The sequence below is a fragment of the Amblyomma maculatum genome, chromosome 4 (genome assembly GCF_055883805.1).
Source record: "Amblyomma maculatum isolate TAMU_Amacu chromosome 4, ASM5588380v1, whole genome shotgun sequence".
In the NCBI taxonomy this organism is placed as follows: Eukaryota; Metazoa; Arthropoda; class Arachnida; order Ixodida; family Ixodidae; genus Amblyomma; species Amblyomma maculatum.
This window is the reverse complement of record NC_139347.1, coordinates 38,015,645-38,039,193: the sequence shown is the minus strand read 5'-3', so window position 1 is coordinate 38,039,193 and position 23,549 is coordinate 38,015,645. Positions and strand designations below refer to the sequence as shown.

At 45.1% G+C, this 23,549-nt stretch overlaps 2 protein-coding genes and 1 non-coding gene across 3 annotated transcripts in view; all 3 read right to left on the bottom strand.

Annotated features, from left to right (window-relative positions):
• LOC146190752 (alpha-1,3-mannosyl-glycoprotein 4-beta-N-acetylglucosaminyltransferase B-like) overlaps positions 1 to 13,075 on the bottom strand; it is a 159,508-nt gene extending 146,433 nt beyond the window's left edge. The window contains exon 1 of the mRNA XM_084601134.1: positions 12,652 to 13,075. Coding sequence (XP_084457260.1) covers positions 12,652 to 12,745 — 94 coding nt within the window. The 5' untranslated portion in view covers positions 12,746 to 13,075. The remainder of the gene's footprint in view (positions 1 to 12,651) is intronic.
• A 1,723-nt stretch (positions 13,076 to 14,798) lies between these two features.
• LOC146190751 (kxDL motif-containing protein CG10681) lies at positions 14,799 to 17,322 on the bottom strand. The gene is made up of 4 exons (XM_084601135.1): positions 17,176 to 17,322; positions 16,698 to 16,850; positions 16,491 to 16,537; positions 14,799 to 16,128 (listed from the first exon to the last, which is right to left on the bottom strand). The coding sequence occupies exons 1-4, from the start codon at positions 17,292 to 17,294 to the stop codon at positions 15,935 to 15,937; spliced, it is 513 nt and encodes a 170-aa protein (XP_084457261.1). The 5' UTR covers positions 17,295 to 17,322; the 3' UTR covers positions 14,799 to 15,934.
• A 1,209-nt stretch (positions 17,323 to 18,531) lies between these two features.
• On the bottom strand, positions 18,532 to 18,603 carry TRNAW-CCA (transfer RNA tryptophan (anticodon CCA)). Its single transcript has one exon. It is a non-coding gene; the product is annotated as a tRNA-Trp (tRNA).
• Between the last annotated feature and the right edge of the window lie 4,946 nt (positions 18,604 to 23,549).

The window sequence follows — 23,549 nt, the reverse complement described above, 5'->3', positions numbered from 1 at the left end:
TAACCTGCACGGCATCGCACAGCACACGGGCACCTTGCTTTTCGCCTCCAACGAAAAGCGGCCGCCGAGGCCGGGATGCGATCCCGCATACTTGGGCACAGTATTCGAGAGCCGTAACCATTGCGCCACACCAGCGTTTGTTTGTTTTCCAGCACTACCATGTTATTTACTGAAAGAGCAGTGCTGCACTTTAGTAAAAGTAATTTCGAACTGAATTATTCCTCCGAAATGACTGCCTTAAATTGCATTGCCAATAAAACAAAATAATTAATATACATCAATTTCATTATTATAATTCAATTACTGCCCTGTCTCGTAAAGAGCAGGCTAAATTTAGACGTGAGGTGCGGTTAGGGCGGCAGCTTATCCACCAGCCACGAAATAAAAATGTGGCAATTAGAACAAACGTCCCAGCTAGCGCAAATTTCATCCGCTCTATCCGAAAGCTTTTGCCCGATAAGATACGCAAGGAACGGTGGCCTCGCAATATACGCATACGAGCTATAATCAGAAGGACAAGGACAACCTGTAATGTAGTACGTAGGACAAAAGTGTGGGTGTGTGCGCGAGTGCAAGTCTACACGCGGGTGTGCGAGTGCAAGTGCACGCTGCTTGCGTGCGTGCGTTTGCTCAAAGTCCGCTACCTTTGTCTTCACAAAACACTTTCAAAAACGCATTCGAAACGTTTCTAACATATCTCAAGACCTGTCCCACCACCTGGAAGTCGTTTTGCCGTTGTGGAGTAACTGAAGACCGGAAATGCCAAAGTGAAGCTTAGAATGTGCCAGTTTGCTCACGCTGCCATTGACGTCATGGCTACACAATTTCCAAAAAGAAAGGTCGACACAGAATTAAGCGCAGCACTGTTAAACTCGCGCTTCCATCCCAAGGAGTGAACTCCCAAGCGAAGGTGCAAGTTTTTATTGCACATCAAATTATAGTCAAGCAGTCCTTCCTTTTGAAGGCCAACTGCAGCGGATTTTTTTCTCTGTGAAACTAGCGTTTTTTTTTTTTTTTTTTTTTAGTCAACGCCAACTGAGCCAGTGCACTAAAAAAGGGTGATTGATCCTGGCTCTGATGGGTCTGGGACAGGTAGGTCACCGCCGCCAGCTGCGGGGGCTAGCTTGCCACCGTATTTTTATCTGTTGTAGGCCGTCATTGCACCCGCCACCGCTTTAGTGGTGGACGACGGCTGTTGTTGCGGCGCGCGTTTTTCTTTCCCTCTTCTTTTTCTTTCTTTATTTTTTATTCTGTCCTCACAAGGCAGCGGAAATCGCCCAGCTACAGAGCCAGTAGCAAGCCCGTGCATTTTCTTTTCCTTCTTCCTACAGCCACAACAACAAGCACTAAAAATGAAATATAATGAAATATGGCGTTCTTAATTGAAGCAACTTTTTCAGGAAACTGCTCGCTAAAACCCAAAAAGGAAAGAGGGCGGCTGTTAGTAAGAGCCGGAACTGGCGTAAAAAGCGTCACAATCGGACCTTCGGGTGTTTTAGTTCTGAAATTTGGCACCTTTCTGCAGATCGTAAAGAAAAAAAAAAAAAGATGACACGACGCTGATTCGGCCACGAATATCGAGCGTTAGCGCATGTGAAAACTATTCGTTGATGTCACTCACGCCTGCTCATCACGATGGCATAACCCCGCCGCGGTGGCACAGTGGTCCTACACTACGGCTCCTCTATCTTCTTACTTCCACATAATTCCTTTACGGCGTGGTTCAGGTGTCCACAGAACAACTGTAACGGATACTGCGCCTTTCATTTCCTGTCAAGTAATTATTAACGTGCACGCGTTATATTCGCAAGATGGGAGCGACGCGGCCACGCGAACGTCGATCTACAGCTCCGCGAACGAACGGCAACCGTAGTCAGCACCACCTAAATGTTAGTCATCACGGACTACAATTTGTTTTACCAAATGTTTCTTGTGCTTCTGAGGTGAATTAGACGCGCGTTCGCTCCAGCTGACGGTTAACGGCGTTGCCTCATTTTAATCGCGACGAAAGTCATAAAAATCACTGTCACTCTACCACCACAGGGCCTTCAAGCCACGTTTCGGCCGCGAGTTTTCTACTGCACGAATTCTGAAGTCGTTCATCCATAATGGATCCAGCTTGAGGAACGTTCTCGAGTGCCCGTTTCCACATCCCATTCAGTAAATTGTCCATTGCCCGCTTCCACATCCCATTCGGTAAATTGCACATATCCGCGACACGTCGCGAGGTGCACGCGTCGCCTCCTACACAGCTTTTAAAACTCTTGCAACAACAAAACTACTTAAGAAACATCAAATCTCGTTACGGTTAAATTTAGGACTCAACGACTGGTTCACAGGAAGGGAAAAGCGCACTGTTTGTCCCACTTTTTTTCTGTGGACATCATCTCCAGCTCCGTTTTTAACTATTCGCGGAGCCAGCCCATCCAACGTGCTAATTTTTACTCATCTATCCAGCGTACAAGTTTGCTCAAAACCAACAGATGTTTGGGTGGTTAGAATTACCGCCACTTGCTGCATAATCACATGCTCTACTCGCTATTAGTCTCATCGACGTCTTCGTACGGTACAAATGAACAACGGTTATTTAATTTTATACGGCTGTTACTCTCGTCACTGTTACTAACGAACCTTCGCACACGGGCGAGACGATGTTAACGTGCGCTTAGATTTCGGGCTTGAAAACCCTCCGCTGCTGGTAACGGAAGTGCCTTGTAGACCACAGAGCTGTATTCGCAGCAGGAAATGCGAAGAAAACCCAAACCCATAATGACATTCATTAAACCTGCCATCACAGCACTTTTACCCCAAGGGACGGAATGAAAAGCCCAATAAAACTACAGCGAGTCACCCGAAGCGCTATGTCAACGAAGACCCGGAGATGCCATGATATTAACAACCCGTCGGATAGTTTCTTTACTTTAGATGTACAGTGGAAATTAGGTTTTGCAACTCTGTTATCGCGAGACGTCTTAGTGCGATCCGTCTTCCGGTTTCTCCCTTGGTCTACACTAATCAGTTAAAAATGGTGTCCTCTTACGATTTTTTTACTCGAGCACCGGAGCTTAATGAAGTTTTTGACGAAAGAAAGAAGTTCCGCCAAAGAAGTTTACAGTACCACAATGCATGAGTATGGAAGTGAATATCTGTCGAATGCAACAGTAACACAATTGGTTCAGATTTAAACGCGGCCCTCTGGAATCGCCGTAATAAAGGGTACGAAGTCGTCGCCGAACTTAACCTTTCCTATGGCAGTGTCTTCACAACCATCCATCATAGTTTTGGTATTTTGAAGGTCTCGGCCTCATAGGCGTGACGAAACCTCTCGAAGCAAGGTCGTCGACCCCTTCGCGTACATTCGTTAAGGGAGCCCTCGCTTCTTGTCAGGGTGGTCAACAAAAGGGTAATGTTAAGACAGCGTTCTCCGAAAACGGCAGGAGCTTTTCGCAGAGAAATGTAAAGAATCAGTAACAAGAGGCGCCATCGAGTGCAGATAATGCTACAGTTCATAAGCATCGTGTTACCGACGCAACCATTCGAGAGGGTAGTTTCAAAAAGCTGCACCGCCTACCCTTCGTTCCCAGTATAGGTCCTAGCGACTTTCTTCTTTTAATTTACAGATCATAAGCAATACATCAAAAGGGTCAACGGCATAAACCAAATTGTCACAGACGAGTAGTTTGATAACTAGGAAGATTTTTGATGTTCCAAATAAAAAAAAAGAAGCCTTCCATGAAAAAGTAAGAAGTGCATTCGTTATGATCAACTCGCAGTCCAATCATGCAGTGTCCAACCGTGTCACCTGCAGCTCTATAGATGCACGTGTGACATGTTTCCGCTTCGGCAACCCTACGGGCCCATCCAACTGTCCGAAGCTGTATCTTCGTCTCCCCGCCCAACAAAGGGACACCTCAAGGAGCAGTCATTTCACCCACGCTGTTCAACGTGGCAATGATTGGCCTGGCCAGGCGCCTCGAGAAGGTGGAGGGCATACAGCACGCTATGTATGCTGATGACGTCACCATCTGGACGACCACAGGATCACTCGGGGAGAAGGAAGCGAAATTGCAAGAAGCAGCATCTGTCATCGAAGAATATCTAAAGCAGAGGGGCTTGGAGTGCTCATCAAGAAAATCAGAACTGATCAGATTCTAGCGAGGGAAGGGCAACCGCTCTGCTCCCACAGATCAAGGCCACAAGCTCGAGATCCGGCTGCAAGGGGAGACAGTACCCGAAAAGACAACCGTGAGGATCCTGGGGATGTGGCTCCAATCGAATCAAAGGTGTCAACACACACTTAATCTGCTCAAGACCTCGACCCAGCAGGTCGCCCGTATGATAGCACGGGTGACCAGCAAAAAGATGGGGATGAAAGAGCCCGACACACTCAAACTTGCCCGGAGCCTCGTTATTAGCAGAGTAGCGTATGCTCTACCCTACTTCAATATGACCAAAGGAGAGGAAGACAGAGCGGACGCCATCATCAAAATGGCTATCAAGACCGCACTCAAGCTCCCCAAGAACACACCGAACCGCAAGCTAGCAGCTCTGGGTCTGCACAATACAATACAATAATTAGCAGAAGCCCAAATCAAGTCACAGCTAAACAGACTTCTACAAACGAGGACGGGAAGACGGGTGTTGGAAAGACTGGGATATAGCACACACCTACAGGCTTATAACAAGACAAGAGAGGTATCGCGGGAAGTCAGAAATTGGTACCGAGTTCGGCCCATACCAAGAAACATGGACCCCCGCCTACACCCTGGAAGAAGGCAGGCAAGGGCAGAGTATTATGAAAAAACATTCGGCCAACAAGACACGTCAAGGTTCACCGACGCAGCCTTATACGAAACCAACGCAAAGAGGGCGATAGCCACGGTCACAGACTGCGAAGGCCGGGAGGTAGTTAGCGCCTCGATCCAAAACTGTACAGTCACGGAGGCAGAGGAAGTGGCTATCGCACTGGCCATTGGGCAAGGAAAAGAAACGGGAGAGAGTCTGACGATACTGTCAGACTCTCAATCCGCATGCAGAAATTTTCAACGGGGTAAATTATCTAAGGTAGCGCACCAAATCCTTTCTTCCACAAGCGAGCCAACAAAACAATACACTCAAACACTAGTGTGGATTCCGGGGCATGCAGGGATCACGGGGAATTTGTACGCAGACAGGGTAGCACGAGGACATGCAACCTACCGTGCGCCCAACAGTCTCGCGACAGAGGACCCGATTCCGCTTGACCCTGACTACACCACAATACTACAACACTACAGAGGCTTGCGGAAAGTATATCCGGAGCCGCATAAAAAGCTCAGCAACGAGGAGGCCATAGATCTGAGGCGGCTACAGACGGGCACCTTCATTAATTTACACATATTACACATGATGCATCCCACGACATTCAGAGACGAGTGCCCGTGGTGCGGGAAGACCCCTACCCTGTACCACATAACACGGAAATGCAGCTCACATCAACTACAAAAAATTGAAAACCCAAATGAAAGACAGTGGGAGGCTTTGCTGGCCAGCTCTGACCCGGAGGTTCAGCTCTACCTGGTCACAAGAGCTCGCAAACTGGCGAAAGCCAGTGGTGCCCTGGACTGGGGGCGCCAACCGCTCGTCAGCCTCGGTTGAAGAGGCGAGGAAAAAGATCCCCGAGAGGATAATAAAGTTCACTCACTCACTCACTCGGCAGCGAGCTGCGCAGAACAGTCTCTCAACCCCCTGATGTGATTCTTGCCATGGAAGCTGGGATTCGGTCGGGAAGTCAAAAAGATGCGAGAGCCATGGTGCTAGGACATGAGTGGCAGTGAGCAGAAGTTTTACCGCGAGTTATAAAAGAGGGAAGAAAAGGTGTCGTGACTGGTGGTCGTTCCCAGTCTCAGCCACAAAACCCGGTCGCCTTCGGGAAGAGATTCTTGCAGCGGAGGGTATACAGTTGGCAGAATTTTTTTATAAAACAGGGCGAGGTCGTGGTAACCGAGAAACGGTTGACAAGTCATCTGGGACTTGGCAGTGAGCAGCCGCTCCGCCTGGGTGTTCGCTGCTGCAGAGACTCAGTAAGGGTGATGAGGCGATTGGGAGAGCAGTCAGTGATCGGATTTTTAACATGGTGATCATTTGGGCTAGTTGGTGCGAATCTAACACATTGAACCAGCGAAAGACACAGAAACACAAGAAGTACACGGGACAGCGCTGTCCCGTGTACTTCTTTTATTGATTTCTGTGTCTTTCGTTGGTACAATACGTTAGTAGAGTTTTCATTCAGCACAATTACTTAATGCTGCTTTGGAATCTGATAAAGTACACTATACTTAGCGAAGAAGTGTGTGATAGCTACCCTGCAATCGCTGCCTCCTGCGCTGCCGCAAAACCTGTCAAATTCGTAATGGACGCACTGACAACCGGGTTTTTTAATCGGTCTACAGTGGATGCGAAAACTGGTCGGTTCTAACATTCGACCACGTCTACGTAAACTGTCGGAGAATGAAGAGAATAGGTCTCGAGTAAAGCCTTAGCTCTAGATATCCATCTTTCTCTATCAGGCTGCGGGTGGGTTTTATACAGAAATCCTCGCTGAGACGTAGGAGACACAAGACGAAGCCAGCTTACAATGGAACGAAGAAGCCCCTATTCCATGTCAATCTCAGCAAACGATATATTTACTGCCACACTTCGAACAGCTCAAAGCTGCTTTAAAGCAGTCAGGCACCGAACACCGCTTACCGCCCTCGATAATAAGTGCAGCTCCTCCCCTATTTTGAAACACGAACTGAACTATGCATTAACCGAATTAGAATGGCTTTCTGAGACAAGTTTAAAAAGCATTCTCCGCCATCACCGATAGTTCCACGGTTTATCAGAAACGCACATCAGATTTATAGGCAGCCTCTGACTCTTTCCAAAACTAAAATCACCAGATGCCCGGAATGGGAGCGACGCCGATATTGTCCATGCATTTCCCAGTAAACCAAGTAGCTCACCTCCTGTCCAGATGTAAATATGACCGCGCACTGCATCCAATATCGAGACAATAGCGATATGGAGCGATATCTTGCTTCGGCTTGTTATGCTTATCTTAAATTTTCTTTCCGGCAATAAAAGAATGCTACTCAGGTAGGTCTGAATGGGCGTTCCTGGCAAGGTGACTTAAGAAAGGGCGAAACTGTTTGGTGAAAAGACTCTGTTGTTATATGTCTGATAGAGAATTTATCCTTAACAAAATATACTTAACGCAAGCAAGTGCGATTTCAAATATTTCCTTTTCATTTTTTTTTTTTCTTTTAGGCGACATCGAGCGGAAAGATGGGAGCTTGTAGAAGATTTGTTGAATTTTGCTCGTTTTGCGAAAAACGAAAGAATTTGCGCATTTAGTGACCTTATCATGAAACATTCCTCTAGATTTCAAAAAATACCCACCAGTTGAGTATTTGAAATTTCAAAGATATTTTTCGTTATCGCTTCCTGTCCGACAAGCCGAAAGGTTAGACTTCCAGAGTGTTTACCTGCACTTTACTAAAACATAGCCTCTTTGAAGTTTGACGCATATTTTCTCACAAACGATGAAGTGTAAACAAACAGCTTTCCACTGATCTCAATCATTGCTTTCTATGAAAGCGCGACCAGAATAAATCGCCCAAGCTAATAAATTTTATATGGCTAAGAGAAAAAAAAAACGTTCGCCGGTGGTAATTTTAATCTATCGAGGAGAAAAAAATCTCCTAAACCTTTTTTTTCCCCTTCACCTTTTCGGCCCTGGCGACAACACAGATTTTCCGATTGCGCGTCAGGAACAGAGGAAAAACTACCGATATTTACTGGGGTAGTTCCTTAGAGATCCCCGTTGCTATCGGTATATATTACTATTCTTTCTCATCTAGGTGCCCTGTGCGAGAAGGAAGGCGCGATAGGGAAGCATCGATGAAAGAAGCAACAGTACATCAAATTTGGGAATTAGTATATCATTAGCGCTTTTCTGGGGTTTAACGTCCCGAAACAATTCAGCTATGAGAGACGCCGTAGTGGAGGGCTCCGGAAATTTAGATCACCTGGGGTTCTTTAACGTGCACTGACATTGCACACCACACGGGCACCTTGCTTCTCGCCTCCACCGCGGCCAGGAATCAAACCCGCATCCTTGGATTCACTACTCCAGCGCCGTAACGACTAAGACACCGCGGCGGGCAATATTAGCTAGTATTTAGGTTATACTGATATCGAACATTTTGCTAAATGCCTTTCTAACGTATACCCGGCTTGTAAATATGACTGACTTTGTAGAGGGTTCGCTGGAGCAGGTTTTCAACATGCGCGATTTTTACACCATCAGGGTTCAACAGTCAGTGGGGGCCATTGAGCGATGCTAAGGAATTTTTATAGTGGGACTGCTGCTTGCATTTTTGAAGACGTAACTCAATCAAGCTATTTCCATGTTGACGTCAATTACTACTCGCGAAAATGAAGCAAAATTATATAGTATATTTTGAAAAAAAAAATGAAAAATTGAATTTTCTGAGCACTATCAAAGAAAACGAACGTTTGCATCGAACAATGCGCAGTGCCAATCCTTAATGTTGGCGAACAGAAACCGGAACAAGGACACCGCTAGGAAGCGCAGGAAGCTAGTGTGGCATAGAGTTACTATATAACCTACATAGCAACTACGCGGCACGTGTGGCGCGCCCTTGATGCTAGGAGCGATATAGTACGTTTTTGCTTTTTTATTATTGAAACGCGAACGCACTGCACTCGCAAAAGCTTTTTTTTTTTTTTGTTTTGTTTCAACAGATAGTGGTGCTGCATTGCACTATGGGTGAAACGGAATCCTGTGTCGTCTGCGTAGAACTGAGAATCTGGTAAAAATAACGAATTGCAGAATATTTTCCATTTAACTCGTTCACAGTGAACACTTGTTTTGAAAAGTGGCGTGAGCTAGGCGCACGGTGCTTCGTGCCTTACGAACACTTCGACGTGCTGAGCTCCACGCTAAGCACCAATAGTGTGCTTTCTGAAGCTTGCTCGAATAAGGCGATACAGGTATGATGAAAGTATTTGTCGCTATAGCCTCGCAGACAAAGGCCACGCAAGTTTGTGGAGACATGTTGTTGTCCTCGCGTATTATCAGCTGAGGTACTCCTTTGTCTTGACGAGAACGAACGGAAACAGTGCATGCCATAAAGTTAGTGGACGTAGAGAGGCGCATCTTGTGCGACACGTGCTAATTATCGACACACCAGTCCAAACAAAGGTAAATTAATTGCTTTACGAGTCCTATGTGCAAAATCTAAACATATTTCATTCACTTGTTAGCTGCGAGTTGGGTTTAACCAAAACAGCCCCTTGCATTTTACACGCACTGAGCCTGCCCTGATGTCCGATTTTGACGCATGTCTCTAAATCCATCCATAAATACTTGCACATCGGGAAATAAACTTTTACCCCGTAGTTATGGAACCATTAAATAAGTGACAACCGGGGAAAAAAAAATATATGGTCAAAATTAAAAATCCAGGGCTGCAAGGGGTCAAACAGTAAAAAAATATTAATCATAATTAGCCAAAATTAAATATAGCTTTCAGACGAAATGCAAGTGGGAACCATTTTGAAGGTTTCTGTCAAATCCCATAGTCTGGCGCCATTTTAAGCCCACTGGTTATTGTAGGGTTCGGCTCCCAAGTCCGAAAATGTAGTATGTGAATTGGAAATTCGAGAACGCGGATAGAGCTTGTACGTTGGTCGAAAAGCTATCGTCGTACCCAAGCACCGGCTCGGGTTTAGCCGGAAAGTGTCCGGAACGCGGTAGGAAAAACGGGGGCCTTAGCTAAAGTATTCTATACCTTAGCTAAGGCGGTGTCCCTTCCCTTACGCCACGGATCAGGTGTCCACCGAGAACTGTGTGACAAATACTGCGCTTATCCGTTCCTACCAATCAACTTAAAATTTAAGTGTATAGGTGCCTACCGAAAAGTGCGATAGATACTCCGCTTTTCTTTCCCAAAATCTACTTAAACAAAGAATAAAAAAAAAAAAAAAATGCGGAATGAAGAGGCGGTGTTAAAGGCACCATCGGATCTACACCGTCCCCATAATTTTCTTCTGTGCTTTTTTAATGAACCCTAGATGGCATATATTTGGCGACCATTATAGCATGCCTTGAAAATCGGGCTCCGCTCCGAAAGTTAAAAAAAAAAAAAGAAACAAAAAGCTAACAGCACATTGTTTTTAAACAAGGTTGACGTAAACTCATAATATCGAACACAACAGACAGCAACTGTTTTCCATGTAGCATACGGAACAAATATTCACACATCGCACTGGAGTAATGAACAACCCGATCTGCCTTCGGATTTGTCGTATTCCTCCGTCTGTTTGCGCCCGATGATTTGAAACAAGCTCGAAGAACGGTCTGAACGCCCACGCGCGAAGTAGACAGCCCGGCGGCTGAATAAATTACTCTGAAAAAAGATAAAAGTTAAGCCAAACATGATACCGCGTCGTTAGGTCAATATACAGTGATTTGATATCTACGTGCCCACGGCTTGAAACACAAGCGAAAGCGACTCTAACGACACACGTTTGATGGTTTTGGTTGGTCTATGGGGTTTAACGTCCCAAAGCGACACAGGCTATGAAAGACGTCGTAGTGGAGGGCTTCAGAAATTTCGACCACTTGGGGTTTTTTAACGTGCACTGACATCGCACAGCACACGGGCGCCTTGCGCTTCGCCTTCATCGAAAAGCGGCCGCCGCGGCCGGGATTCAATCCCGTATCCTTGGGCACAGTAGCCGAGCACCACGGCTTTTTATTATTATTATTATTATTATTATTATTATTATTATTATTATTATTATTATTATTATTATTATTATTATTATTATTATCGACTTCGGCATGGGACAGGTACAAAACGTAATGGTAAAACACGTCAGCAACACATTTACTAACGTGACAGGTTTTCAATAGCACCAGTTCAAGCACTCCAATCCATGTTGGCTGGTCAGGAAGCACTCGATGCGCTTCTCTGAACCGTATGACACCTTCAATGAAGCGCTCACGTACAGATCGCACTTCGATATCTGCGTTGTTATACCGCATCTTCGTTTTCCACAAACCGTGGATGCCTAGGAGCATAATGGCATCAAAAGGAATGATCTGTTTGTACAGGTAAGAACCTAATGTAATAAGGATTGTTGGAAGGCGATTTTGTTTTGGGGGGGGGGGGGGGGGGGGGGGACATCCTTCTAAGAAAATTAAAGACTGCACCACCACGGCGGGTCCGACACACGTTTGAGCAGCGGGAATGATCAACGCAAGTGTAGGCAGTCGCTGACACTTGCCCCAAACATTGGAAACGATGTGCTCGAAAGCAGATCCTGTATAATTCAATGCGCAAAGAGGACCCGACAAAAAAAAAAAGAGAAAAAAAAAAAAGGAATCTAAAGATATGGCGTACGATGATGATGGCAATGTGGTTATGGTGCCAAATGTGGTTATGCACCTCTAAGTGTGAGACAGCATATAACTACGATAACTTGATTTCATTGGCGTCTATGGCTGCTTGGCCGAAGGTCATGGTGGCCAACGTGCTTTGACCACAGGAAGGCTTGTGCCTGCTGCAACACCGTTGAGTGGGCATGTTTGAAAAATTTACACGTCCATAGTGGATAAATGTATACGTAGAGATCAAAGAGAAAAGCTACGCGATATATGGGTTATCTACAGGTCTCCGCGAGGATATTGCGTCAGAGATACACCCACAGCGTGCATAATAAAGGGCAGATTAGTATACCTATCAGGGCATATAAAAATTACAGGGAAGTCTCATCTGCGTGTTAGAGTGTCGCAGTACGGCCTTGTGTCGGGCATTATCTAATAGGAGGTACCGCTAATGGATAGCAACAGCGCAAGAAAACTAGATCGAGAATATGCCAAAGACAGTCTCTTGCGTGTTTTTGTCGTTTCCTTGCGCCGTCATATCATGCTAGTGATGTCTCAACTAACTTAAACCAAATACTTATTGGTAAGAGGCATTGTTCCATCAGACCGAGCAACACAAGCACAACAGAAACGAGAAGAGGGGCACTTGAACAACTAAAGTAACGTGCACAGGCAGGCCTCCGCAGTCTCTCCTATCGCTATCACAAGTCAAGTGTACAGCAAGAAAGTTGGCGGGCACTAAGTGTAAGTTCGCAGGCCGAAAAGGCATGTAATTTTCAGTGAATTCGTAGCCGGTGTGCACCTGAGTATCTTCGCCTTTAAATCAGTTTCGAAATGCGAAACGTAATTCCCGCCGAGTAGCATATCTGTCGGCGCGCCTACAGCGGCCGCGTAGCACAGCGCCGGCGCATTGCAGTGATTGGAGAGAACGAGACGCCTCATCCATCAAAGAGGCTGCAGATAACCAACAATAACGGCGACCACCTTATCTCCTCTGCCCAGTAGGACGGCGAAAAGGTGACGGCGCAAGTACTTTCGCAGGCTGTATTCAGAAACAGAACGAAGCTTGGCATCCCGTCTCACGACTGGACGCTCAGCAGCACTCGAGAACCGAAGGACCTGCCAAGATTCCAGCCAAGGAAGCACTTCGCGGCCGGCTGCGACGTGCTGCACCGACTGACCCAGAAATAAACGAATGCAAGAGCACTCACCAGGCTTCTGAAACATGATGAAGATTGTGAAGAAGGGTGCAGCGATGAGAAAAAGAGCGACGTAGAAGGGCACTGGCCTCCTCGGGAGCATCATGGGGCCTCTGGTGCCTGTTTGTTGTCACAGTTTCCCAGGCAAGTGCGAGACGCCGAGGGGCGGCAGCGATTGCAGCGGCGTGGGGCCGTCTAAAACACGCACACACACAACATCCCCACAGCACGGCGGCCGTCCAGTACCATAGTCGCCGAGGCACGTGTTCGAACTGCCGCTCTGACAACCAAGCACAGGCATTTATAACGCAGCCCTGCGTCAACAGCGTCGGAGGCTCACATGCCGTAACAGCTGCGTCGCAGAGCGCAACATAGCCCACAGCCAGCACTCGTCGCCGACTCGATCACAGTACGCACAGAACATAGACGTTGCTCGCCGCCGTTCTCCGCGATGAGCGGTTGCGCCCCACACCGCAAGGAGAAGGAAAACTCTCTCTTTCTACCTTTTATTCGCCTTCAAAAGATGGCGCAACCTGCCCACGTCGGTCTGACAGTGCGGTGTTTCGGTCAAGGAACGTTGGTTGTGGCAGCTTTACACGACGTATTTTCGAATTGCTTAGCAAAATGTCCTATTTTATTTCTCTTAAAGCACTCTCCACTTCAAAACACTGAGGTCAGTGCGTTGAAACGCGCTGAACATGAGGTTCTGGTTTCAGTTATGGACGCGGTGCCATTTTGCGCTTTTTAATAAAAAGCTCTTGTGTTTTCATGCTATCTTATCAAGAATCGTGCGGCTATGAAATAAAATGGAGAATGCAAGACATCAGTAGAATGTGCACGTTAATTTGCTCTTGCACCGTTTCCAGGTGGCCAAGTCGTATTCAACAAGCAGCTATTGCAGAGTTCTAGGAACTCTAGTTCTGCTACCGATACAGTTTTGATGTTATGCAACGAAATTCATAACATTTTAGGAACGATGATCTGCTGGCGTCTAGCAAGTGTTCCGTGAAAATTAAGCTGAGGACATTATAAAGTTCCCACAAGGTTTGTACTAGAGATGATGAGACACAATGAAGAGAAAAGTAACTCATATAGCGACAATCTGTGGTGGCTTCAAATATATAACATTCAGCACACACTATCTCTCAATAACCGAAGTAATAACGGAGTATGCATGCTCAGCTTGATAGAATTTCTAATAAAGTTTTTGTTACGATTAAGAGCAAGATATATGCTATCAACTCTTTAATGATACCAAGTGTAACTGGAGCCACACATCTAGTTCTCCCACTGCACCTACATGTGAGCCATCTGTTATACTCCGTCCCTCCCGTGCAAAAATAATGATGTTCAAATCTTTTACAAAGAGAGCCAGGCCTTACAAGTTTGAACAACGGTACTACCGAAGGCATTTCACATCACTTATTGATAGTGCATTCGAGGTATGTCCATATGTACCATACTTCCTCATACACTTACCTGGAGAGAGATGTGGCTGTGCAGCACTTTGTCCAGCAAGAATTAAACACACTGTATTTCGCCTGGCTTGCCTTGGGCCAAAAATATAAATTCGATTATAAAATCATGGCTTTTTATGATGCCTAAAAAAAAAAATGCTTTGCCAAGTTATACGAGTGAAATAAAAAAATGCTTATTTTTTCACTAAATTTTAATCTGTAGAGAGCTTGTGCCTGGTGCTAGTCAAACTAAGCACAAAGTGTCCACTCTCCAGCACTGCCATTGTGGATGAAGTGTTCATTAGGAAATTTGCAGACATTAGCACCTCTTTGCCCTCTAGGTAAACCTGAGAAACTCAGTGACGTGTACACACATGCCACACAGTGGTATGAAAACATACATTAGCACTAAAATATCTCTCATACCACAAATAGTATTGGCATCCATCCATAGACAAATTACTGAGCTAAATGATCACAAACAATGCATGGCAACCAGGACACATTGCGCAGTCAGTTAATATAAGGGCTGTTTTGCAATAATCATTCTCACCATAAACAAATCACTCAAGCAGCTATGATACCTCAAGCCATCTGATTGCTAAGAAATCACCTTACTATAGAAGGAATGGCAAAGGAACAAACCTCCCATGCTCGATGAAGGAACAAAAAAAAAAAAAGGACAACAAAAGGCAGTCCAAGTTGCCACAGTGCACACTCTTTTATCTCCAATTTGTACAAAAAAAGGTTACTAAAGCTACAACAACAAATGTTTCAGCCACAGAGCAACCCTTAAGAAATATGATGTTATCAACCTAAACGCATGATTCAAACAAGAGAAAGTGAGACTGTTTAAATATCCCAGTAGCAAGGCAAAACGTGTACACATGCAATATGTCAGGCCCCACCTTCGCATGGAGTATCACAACCCCAGCTTCGGCAACGGCAACCAGGATAGTTTTTACTGCCATCAGCCAGAACATTGATCAAGCCACCTCCAGTCTACAGGCGTGCCTGACCTGTACATGTGTTTGCAGTACACAATATCTGATATCACTTATCACAACAGACATGCATAGTAACCTGCATGGTAGCTACCCTGCTGCCAGCAGCACAGAGCAGCCAGCATAATCATGCACCATGGGCCAGTCTTCTGTGACAGAATTGATACTCATGTGCAGATATCATTGCACAATTAAAATGTTCAAGAGGAAGTTATGAAACTTACTTATTTCTTACAGCAGTTATAGCTGCCACTCACTAATACAACACAAAGAGCCAAGAGACAGCAGAGCGGTGATTTATTTTCTACACCTTCATGATGTGTCAGCTGGCTCTTTCATTAACTACTGTTCACCTCATCCCTCAAACCACTTTCGTACTGTATTCTGCAACAGCCACCTGCTGAATGGACATTTCCCAAGTAACTGAGATCAATTACTATAGCTATAAGGCAGCAGACAAATTTTCCTTTCTATTACGCTATTGTTACTCAACAAATGACACAATATTTGCCATGCATGACATTAAATAGTAAACTTGCGCATGCGCAGCTCACCGTTTCCGCAAAAGTGAAGGTGAAAGTTGAAAGCAAGGCTTACACATGTGCCTACAGAGACATTTTGCCATCAAACACTCCAAAATAAGAACCTGGCTTTCTACTCACACGTGCCTAAAGAGAAATTTTGCCATCAAACACTCCAAAATAAGAACTTGACATTTTACAAGCTTCTGTACATGTGAAGGCTTTTCTAAAATCACCACTCATGACAAATATTCATATTTTAAATATGGCATCACAAATAAAAAGGAAAACAGCAGCCACTGTTGGTCTTGACCTAGGAGTCATCACTGTTGTACGAAGTGGCTGAACTTTGCGTTGAAGATGCACACTGAGCGTCCTCGCGTTCAGCACTGACTGGCTTGTGTTTGTCTGTGCCCTCCGTTGCCTTCTCGGGTTGGTCTCTGTTGGGAGGATGCCTCTCCTCAGGCTCATCCTCCTCATCAACAGCAAAGAACACGGTGTTGCATGCTGCTGGGAAAAAGCATTGAACAGACACAAGAGAGTGAGTTTAAATTCAACGATTCATACTTTTAGACTATAGGCACTAATTAACAGCAATGTGTTTTGAAAAAGGAGACAGCTTCATGAGACCAAAGTAAAATGAATCGCTATTACTTCTGATAAAAATCAGAGTTTGCGATACAGCACAAATTCTATTTGTACCACCACAGTATGCACTTATCTCTTTTGGGACAAAACCACTGGCAAAGGAAGGAATAACCACACAGCATTATGAGAAAGATTTTGTGCATTATATAGATGCTACTTCAATGGTTTGAAAATGCAAAATTAAGTGAGAGTGCCCAGTACGATAGCCTATACTTCCTTACCTGAGAATGCTGCTGGATATTGTTGTGTTAGCTTCATCTTCAAAAATCTGTCATAATACAAAACAGAACAACAATTAAGAGCAACTTGTTTTAAGGAACAAGTTTGACAGCTCGTTTGCGAAAAAGCAAAGATACATTTTTTTTTTTTTTTTTTTGTCAAGAGTACAGCAAATTTGCTTTGAATACCAACATCGCCTTTTTACGTACCTAATTCTCTTAAAGACTGAATCTAGGTCTTTCTTCAAATCAAACAGGAGCTGAGTATGCTTCTTGAGTTCCTGGCTGGCAACGGCGAAACGGGTTGCTGATAATGCATTGCAGTTGATCAACATTTCATTCGTTTTCTCTAGCTTTCCCAGACTGAAAATCGGACCAATAAACATAGGCGAAGGTTATTCTCAAAGACAAGGACAATAAATACGCTGAATAGTCATGCCGTTCTTATGGAACAGTTGCGATTGGACGAAACACCGCATAATGACATGCAATTTAAGAAGCGAGCATCAGAGTAAAACACTAATGCTAGTAATATGCAGTTCAACAACTCAGTTATACTATGCAACGACGTGCAATCTTTTCACGCTGCAAGAACGACGGTAATCCAAAGTTGTCGAGTAGGCATCGCACACACAAAAATGCTTGCTAATTTCTACATGCCAAAGCCGAAGATACGTATGACACGTACACTTGCTTTTGACACTGTATGATGGTCTGGATGTCGGTGTGATTAACCTGGTTTGCCAAAGAATGAGCAATAACTTCAGCCGCAGGGGACTGACAGCAGCCGAAATCGCCGTGCGCCATGTTAGAGCAGTCGCCGCTGAATCCAAGCCAAGGCACGGCCAAGGCAGATCCTCGCTATCCTCGCTGAAGCCAGCCAAAACAGGCGATGCCAAAACGGAAACTAATAGGTGATATTGAAGTGTAACCTTTGTAACTGAACCATAGTACCATAAAATGCGCTTGCATTTGTATTATTGTGTTATGAAACCTAAGGTGCCAGTATTGAAATATTGTTCTTTAGGTTGAGGGGGGATTTTACTTTCGGTTTTTGAACTCCGCAGTCAGCGGCCGTCGTGAAATATCTAAGAGCTACCATATAATTATTATACGAACTCTGTGTCTGATATACCATCTCCGATATATAACATAAGGACACAATGACAACTGCTACTACTACTACTACTACTACTACTACTACTACTACTACTACTACTACTACTACTACTACAGCAACAGACGACGAAAAAGTTCACGGTTTCTGTCATATACTGACGAGGGAGATTATTTAGTCCATTATTTTGGCAGTCGCGATCGTACCAAGGGACGGAGCGGCTCAGCATCTTTATGAAACTGTCCCAGCAATTGTGGTCCCAGTTGTGACACCTCATTACATTCCCCAGTGAACTGTACCACACAAGGAAAAGCGAAATTTAATGCAGTTCGACCAAAACAAGTTTTGATGCTGTTACTTGAAAATCAGTTGCGAAATATCTCGAAACCTTCCGTAAAGCTTGCTCCGCTCAACTACCCGCCTTCGCTGAATCTACATCCACCACGTACAACAGTGCCATTGCTGACAGCGACTGGTTCCGCTCCGCCATAGAGAAATCCGCCATCGCCATAGTGGATGCGAATTTATTGATATTCTCAGGCATGTGCCGCACAAACATTGACATAGTAATACTACTGCTCAGGTGCTATTTCTGTGCGAAATTTGAGCTCGAACGATTCGCTGGTTTGGCTGGGAGAAAAATGGTACAGTAGGGTGATTATAATTCCACTTATTCATGAAAAACTATTTTCATCATTTTTCCCCTCCTTGCGATATTGTTATTAAAATGGTTATTAGAAATCGGTCCTGAGAATGGAAACTATGCTAGACATACTCAGACTGCAGTAGGTCGTGACTCAGACCGTCTGCATATTCGAGATGGCTTTTTTGAAACTATTCCTGAGAAGAGAATAGTTATCTAATGTGGTCAGTGGTTATGAACATCAGCCATTAACAATTAGAAAAAAATATACAGAAAAAAAGACTTGACCCGGACGTGATTCGAACACGCAACCTTCTGATCTGGAGTCAGACGCGCTACCGTTGCGCCACCGAGTCAGTTGGACGATTCATGATAAGACATCGTTATAAAAATATTGCTGTTTACTTCCATTGTTATATATTTTTTATTCGTCATTGTTTGCGTTGCTGCCATTTTTTGAACATCTGCGCGGAGAAAACACTGGTGGCTCCTGCGGCGCTTTTTCAGGACCGGTCGCAGCGGCAGATAATTCTGCTGCTTCGGCGGCAACGAAGTCGGGATGTAGCACCAGCATGCTGTAACGGTACACTTTTCTTGCGAAGTAGGCCTGCAAGAGTAGAAAAGTATATGAAATTCAAGCTTTATAGACGTCCCTGCGATGCAGTAGTTGAGAAAGTTTAAAGTAATGAGCAAACATGTTGCAAGGTGCATTTCCACTCAAGAGTGGGGAATAAGGGCGCACCGTGCCTCGCCCGTTTCCTGGCACTCGATAAAAGATGAAGTCAACTCCCAGTCAAAAAAAAATATCTGGACGTGATATTCAATTGGTTCTTCCGATCCCAAATGGTTTGTCCAATGGGTCCTGTCCAACCCAACTGGTTTATTCGCCATGTGGGATGCTCAAATTGGTTTCTTCACTTCCACAATTGGGAGTCATGAAATCAATGGGCTTCCCAAATGGAAGTGAAGAAACCAATTGGTCCTCCAACTGGATTCCCCATTGGTTCTAATTAATAGTCCCAAAGGGAACATTCCCAGCAGGGGACGTCGAAGCATGATATCCTTTATGCAAAGATAACAGTGAAAAAATGTAAGTTCTTATAAAAGGTATATTGCCTCCTAATCGTCTTAACTGATTTTATCATATCTACCGCCAGTGCGGGCATAAGTAAAGTTAACTGAATAATGGAGAAGTGTTACTGGCCTCAGCAGAACTGTCTCACGAATAGACTATAAGTCTACAAATTAGTGTCCTATGGTTATACATTGGACCTGTGTTAGTTTCGTGTGTGTGATGCGTGCTTATCTCTCATGATTTCTGTAAAAACTTGCAACTTCAGTTTACTTGTATAAAAGTTGGCACTCCTTCATCTCCTCCAAAGAAGGGGCCGAAATTTAATTTCCATTATTATTATTATTTTTTTTTTCAGTTATATGAGTTCAAACCATTTAGGCTCAATGGGTATGCCATTTCTGTTCAATTGGTGAATCATTTGATCATGATTGGCGACCAATCATTTCCAAATGGAAGCACCAATTCATATCAAATGGTCGGGCCCCCTAGGTAGCGAAAATACAATTGGTTGACCAATTCATTTCAGCTGGAAATTTTCCAATTGGACCCGTTTATTATTTTTGACTGGGAACGTTTATCCTGAGAACGGAGTAAAAGTTATATGATTGGTCTAACCATTTAGTGCATGGCGGCTCCAATGGAAGACGGGGAGTGAGGATAAAAAATTGACAGGTCACAGAAAAATGTTCCAAGAGTTTAGTTTCGTTCCTAGAGAAGTATTTACGCTGCATATATATGGCTTTCTCACAGCCACGATAGCCGCTGTATTTTGTTTTCTTATTATTTTAAGGCGAAATAGTATGGTTCACAGGAAAGCAAAGGCGCAGTATCTGTTAACCAATTATTATTATTATATTCCACGTTCGTGGAATCCCTATATTACCTTCCAGCTGGTCACATCTATACGCCCAGTTTTGCTTAGCTATAGTCGCGCCACGTGCTCCTCAATTTCCTTATTGAGCCTGGCGAGCCGCCTTCTTAAATTTCGATTCCATTTCTTCTTTCTGAGCCGATCTTCTATGCCTTTCTTAGCTTCCCACAAGTGGAGAAGTTCGCTATCGGCTATTTCCAGCTGATCCGCCCCTTCCAGTGTCTTGGTGGCTGATCTGACGTCTTGACGGATCTTGCTTGCCCATCGGGTCATGTCTAAGATCCTTCGACGCTTATTAGAAGCGGACAGTAGTCTTATCATTCAACGACAGAATTTTCAAAAGATTCTGCACAGATACACTGGAACGACGGATGATTTACTGCAAGAACTTCAGGACCGCTTCATAGATACAGGACATAGCGTATCTCTCCCAGATTATAAAGGCAAAGACAATACCCACCTCGACGCGCCTATGAACAAGGCAGAGGTTCTTGCCGAGATAGCCAAACTAAACAATAAATCAGCTTCGGGTCCGAACGGCATCCCAAAAAAAAAAATTCTTCGTAACCTGAACAAGGATACCTTGACAGCACTGAACAATTACATGCAAAGGTGTTGGGAAGAATAGAAAATCCCCCAACAGTGGAAGATGGCCAAAATAGTGATGATCCCCAAACCGTAAGAAATTTGTCCCTAATTCAGTTGTATGTTCGTATCCCGACCTCGAGATGCTGAAGGTTTGCTAAAATAGCCTCGTGATGAACGTTGTCGAACGCATTCTCCGAATTCAATCCTACGATCGCCTCGCGCGTCCTATGTGATCGTGTCAAGTAATTTGTGTTTAGTTTGTAACATGACGTCCTGCGTAGACAGCTTGGGCTGGAAGCCTCGCATCTCGTGCGGGAATAATTCGTTCTTCTCACTAGATTTATTCAGACGCGTTTGAATTACATATGCTCCATCAGCTTGCCTACGCACGAAGTCAAGGACATCGGGCAGAGATTCTCAAGCTTAAGTGATGTCTATCCGCACGTCAAAAGAGTGGCTTTCAGGTCTAGGCGTACACAATACGCAATGAGAGATCATAGAGGCAGTACGATCTCGCAATATGAACGCCTCTCTGCCACACCACCTGGCCGATTCATTCTTTCCTAGCTAAACATCAGTTACGAGGGTCAGGGTGGAACCATAGTGGATCTACCAAATGAGATCCGTATAGCCAGCTAATTATTCCACCCATACCGAAGAACATGCATCCCGCACACTATACGGAACTCAGGGCAGGTAGAGCCAGAAATCTGGCAAAACATTTTCATGATAACCAATCGGTGGTGTATGTTGATGCGGCAGACTGTGACGAAGAGAGAATGGTAGCGGCCGTTACTGACGAACTGGTTAGCGGGATGGTTTCCACGACTCATACGAACACGGGGGAAGAGGTTGCTATCGCCCCCACCATAGCAGAATCCTCGACAAAAACCATTGTCAGCGATTCGAAAATAGCAAACAATTACATTGCGGGACGAGTTTCCCCAAACGTAGAGCGAATTCTATATAACATCCATAACGCTAATCCCTTGTACCCGTCGGTCAATAAAGCTTTTCCGCCCGTCCGTCCGAGGTTGAGGAATGCTGTACCGTACATCCTGTAATCTCGAGACTCATCCTTCTTCAATCTCGAAAGTTTCACTGATCCCGGCATCAACAAAGGCCGTAGGCTCTCTCTTTCTCCCTCTAGCTCTCACGTGCTCCCCCCGTTTCCACACTCCTCTCGCGTTTCTTTCGCTGTTGTAGCCAGAGCTAAACTGCGCTAGTCAGCAGCGCATTTAGCCATTTTACAGTGCATTAGCCGTGTGTAAGGCAGGTCACTAGTGCGCATGCGCAAAATCCGAAGAGGAACAACAGGTGAGCTGCGCATGAGATCAGAGCTCGCGACCGACGCAGCAGCTGGAGAGTCCCCTGTACAAAGAGAATTGCCAAGCGGAGACGCAAAGATGCAGAGCGCGATAATAATAATAATAATAATAATAATAATAATAATAATAATAATAATAATAATAATAATAATAATAATAATAATAATAATAATAAATTGGCTCACAGGAAAGGAAAGACGTGGTATCTGTCACACTCGCTGATTTAAAACTGATTTATTTATAGGAAGGGAAAGGCGCGGTAACTGTCTCACTTGTTTTCTGTGGACACCGCGACCGCGCCGTAAGGGAAGGGAGGAAGATGGGAGCGAAAGTGGAAAGAGAGAAAGAGGAGCCGTAGTGGAGGGCTACGGAGTAATTTCGACCACCTGGGGATCTTTAACGTGCGCTGACATCGCACAGCACACGGACGCCTCTTCGTTTCGCCTCCATCGAAACGCATCCGCCGAGGTCGGGTTCGGACCCGGGTACTCCGGCACAGTGGTCGGGCGTCTTACCACTGCACCACCCCGGCGGGGCTCACACTCGCTCTGTGGACAACTGCCTGCTCCGTAAAGGAAGGAGGAAGGTGGGAGTGAAAGCGGAAAGAGAGAAATGGGTGCCGTAGTGGAGGGCTACGGAGTAATTTTTGGACCACCCAGGAATCTTTAACGTGCACTGACATCGTACAGCACACGGTCATCTCTCCGTTTCGCTTCCATCGAAACGCAGCCGCCGACAGAGAGAGGAACGGGATGCCAGACTGCCGAGCGTAATAGACAGAGCATATAGCCGCAGAGATGGGGCCTGTGGAGGAGTTCAGTCAATGGGAACCAACGAAAGAGGATATGAAGGCACGTAGTGTGACTGATCACTCCATTCGAGTTTACGAAAGTGCATCTGTGACCCAGACATTTGAAGCACACTTTGTAAATAATCCGTTTGGACACATGTGTAGTGTGTGCGATAGACTGTGGCACTAAATGGACTTGACACCGGTAAGTAATTCAATGTATGAGACTTTGCGTTTGGAGACACTGCCAAATCGAAATACTGTATAGACATAATTGAGACCGCTGCATGCTACTTCACCTATCATCGGGCAGTCTTCAAGCAAAATGAATAAAAGACGGGTATACCCAATATCTCTCATTGCTACACATAAATGAACACAAGCTCAGCCAGAGAAACGTACCTCTCGCTACGTATATCCTGGCATATAGCTGAGCTAAGTCACTGCCATTTTTTGGAAACTAAAGTTTAGCCAGGCCAGAGCTATCCGCCAGTTTTTCTTTTTATGTGAGGGCGTGGGGTTCGCTGATTTTCGCGGACCCCAATTAGAGAAACACTATGCTAGGGCGGCGAGCCTGTCGAGGCAAGGACGCGCAGCACCGCAACACATGAGTGAGTAACCGGAAGACCGGAAGCGTGAATGATCCGCTT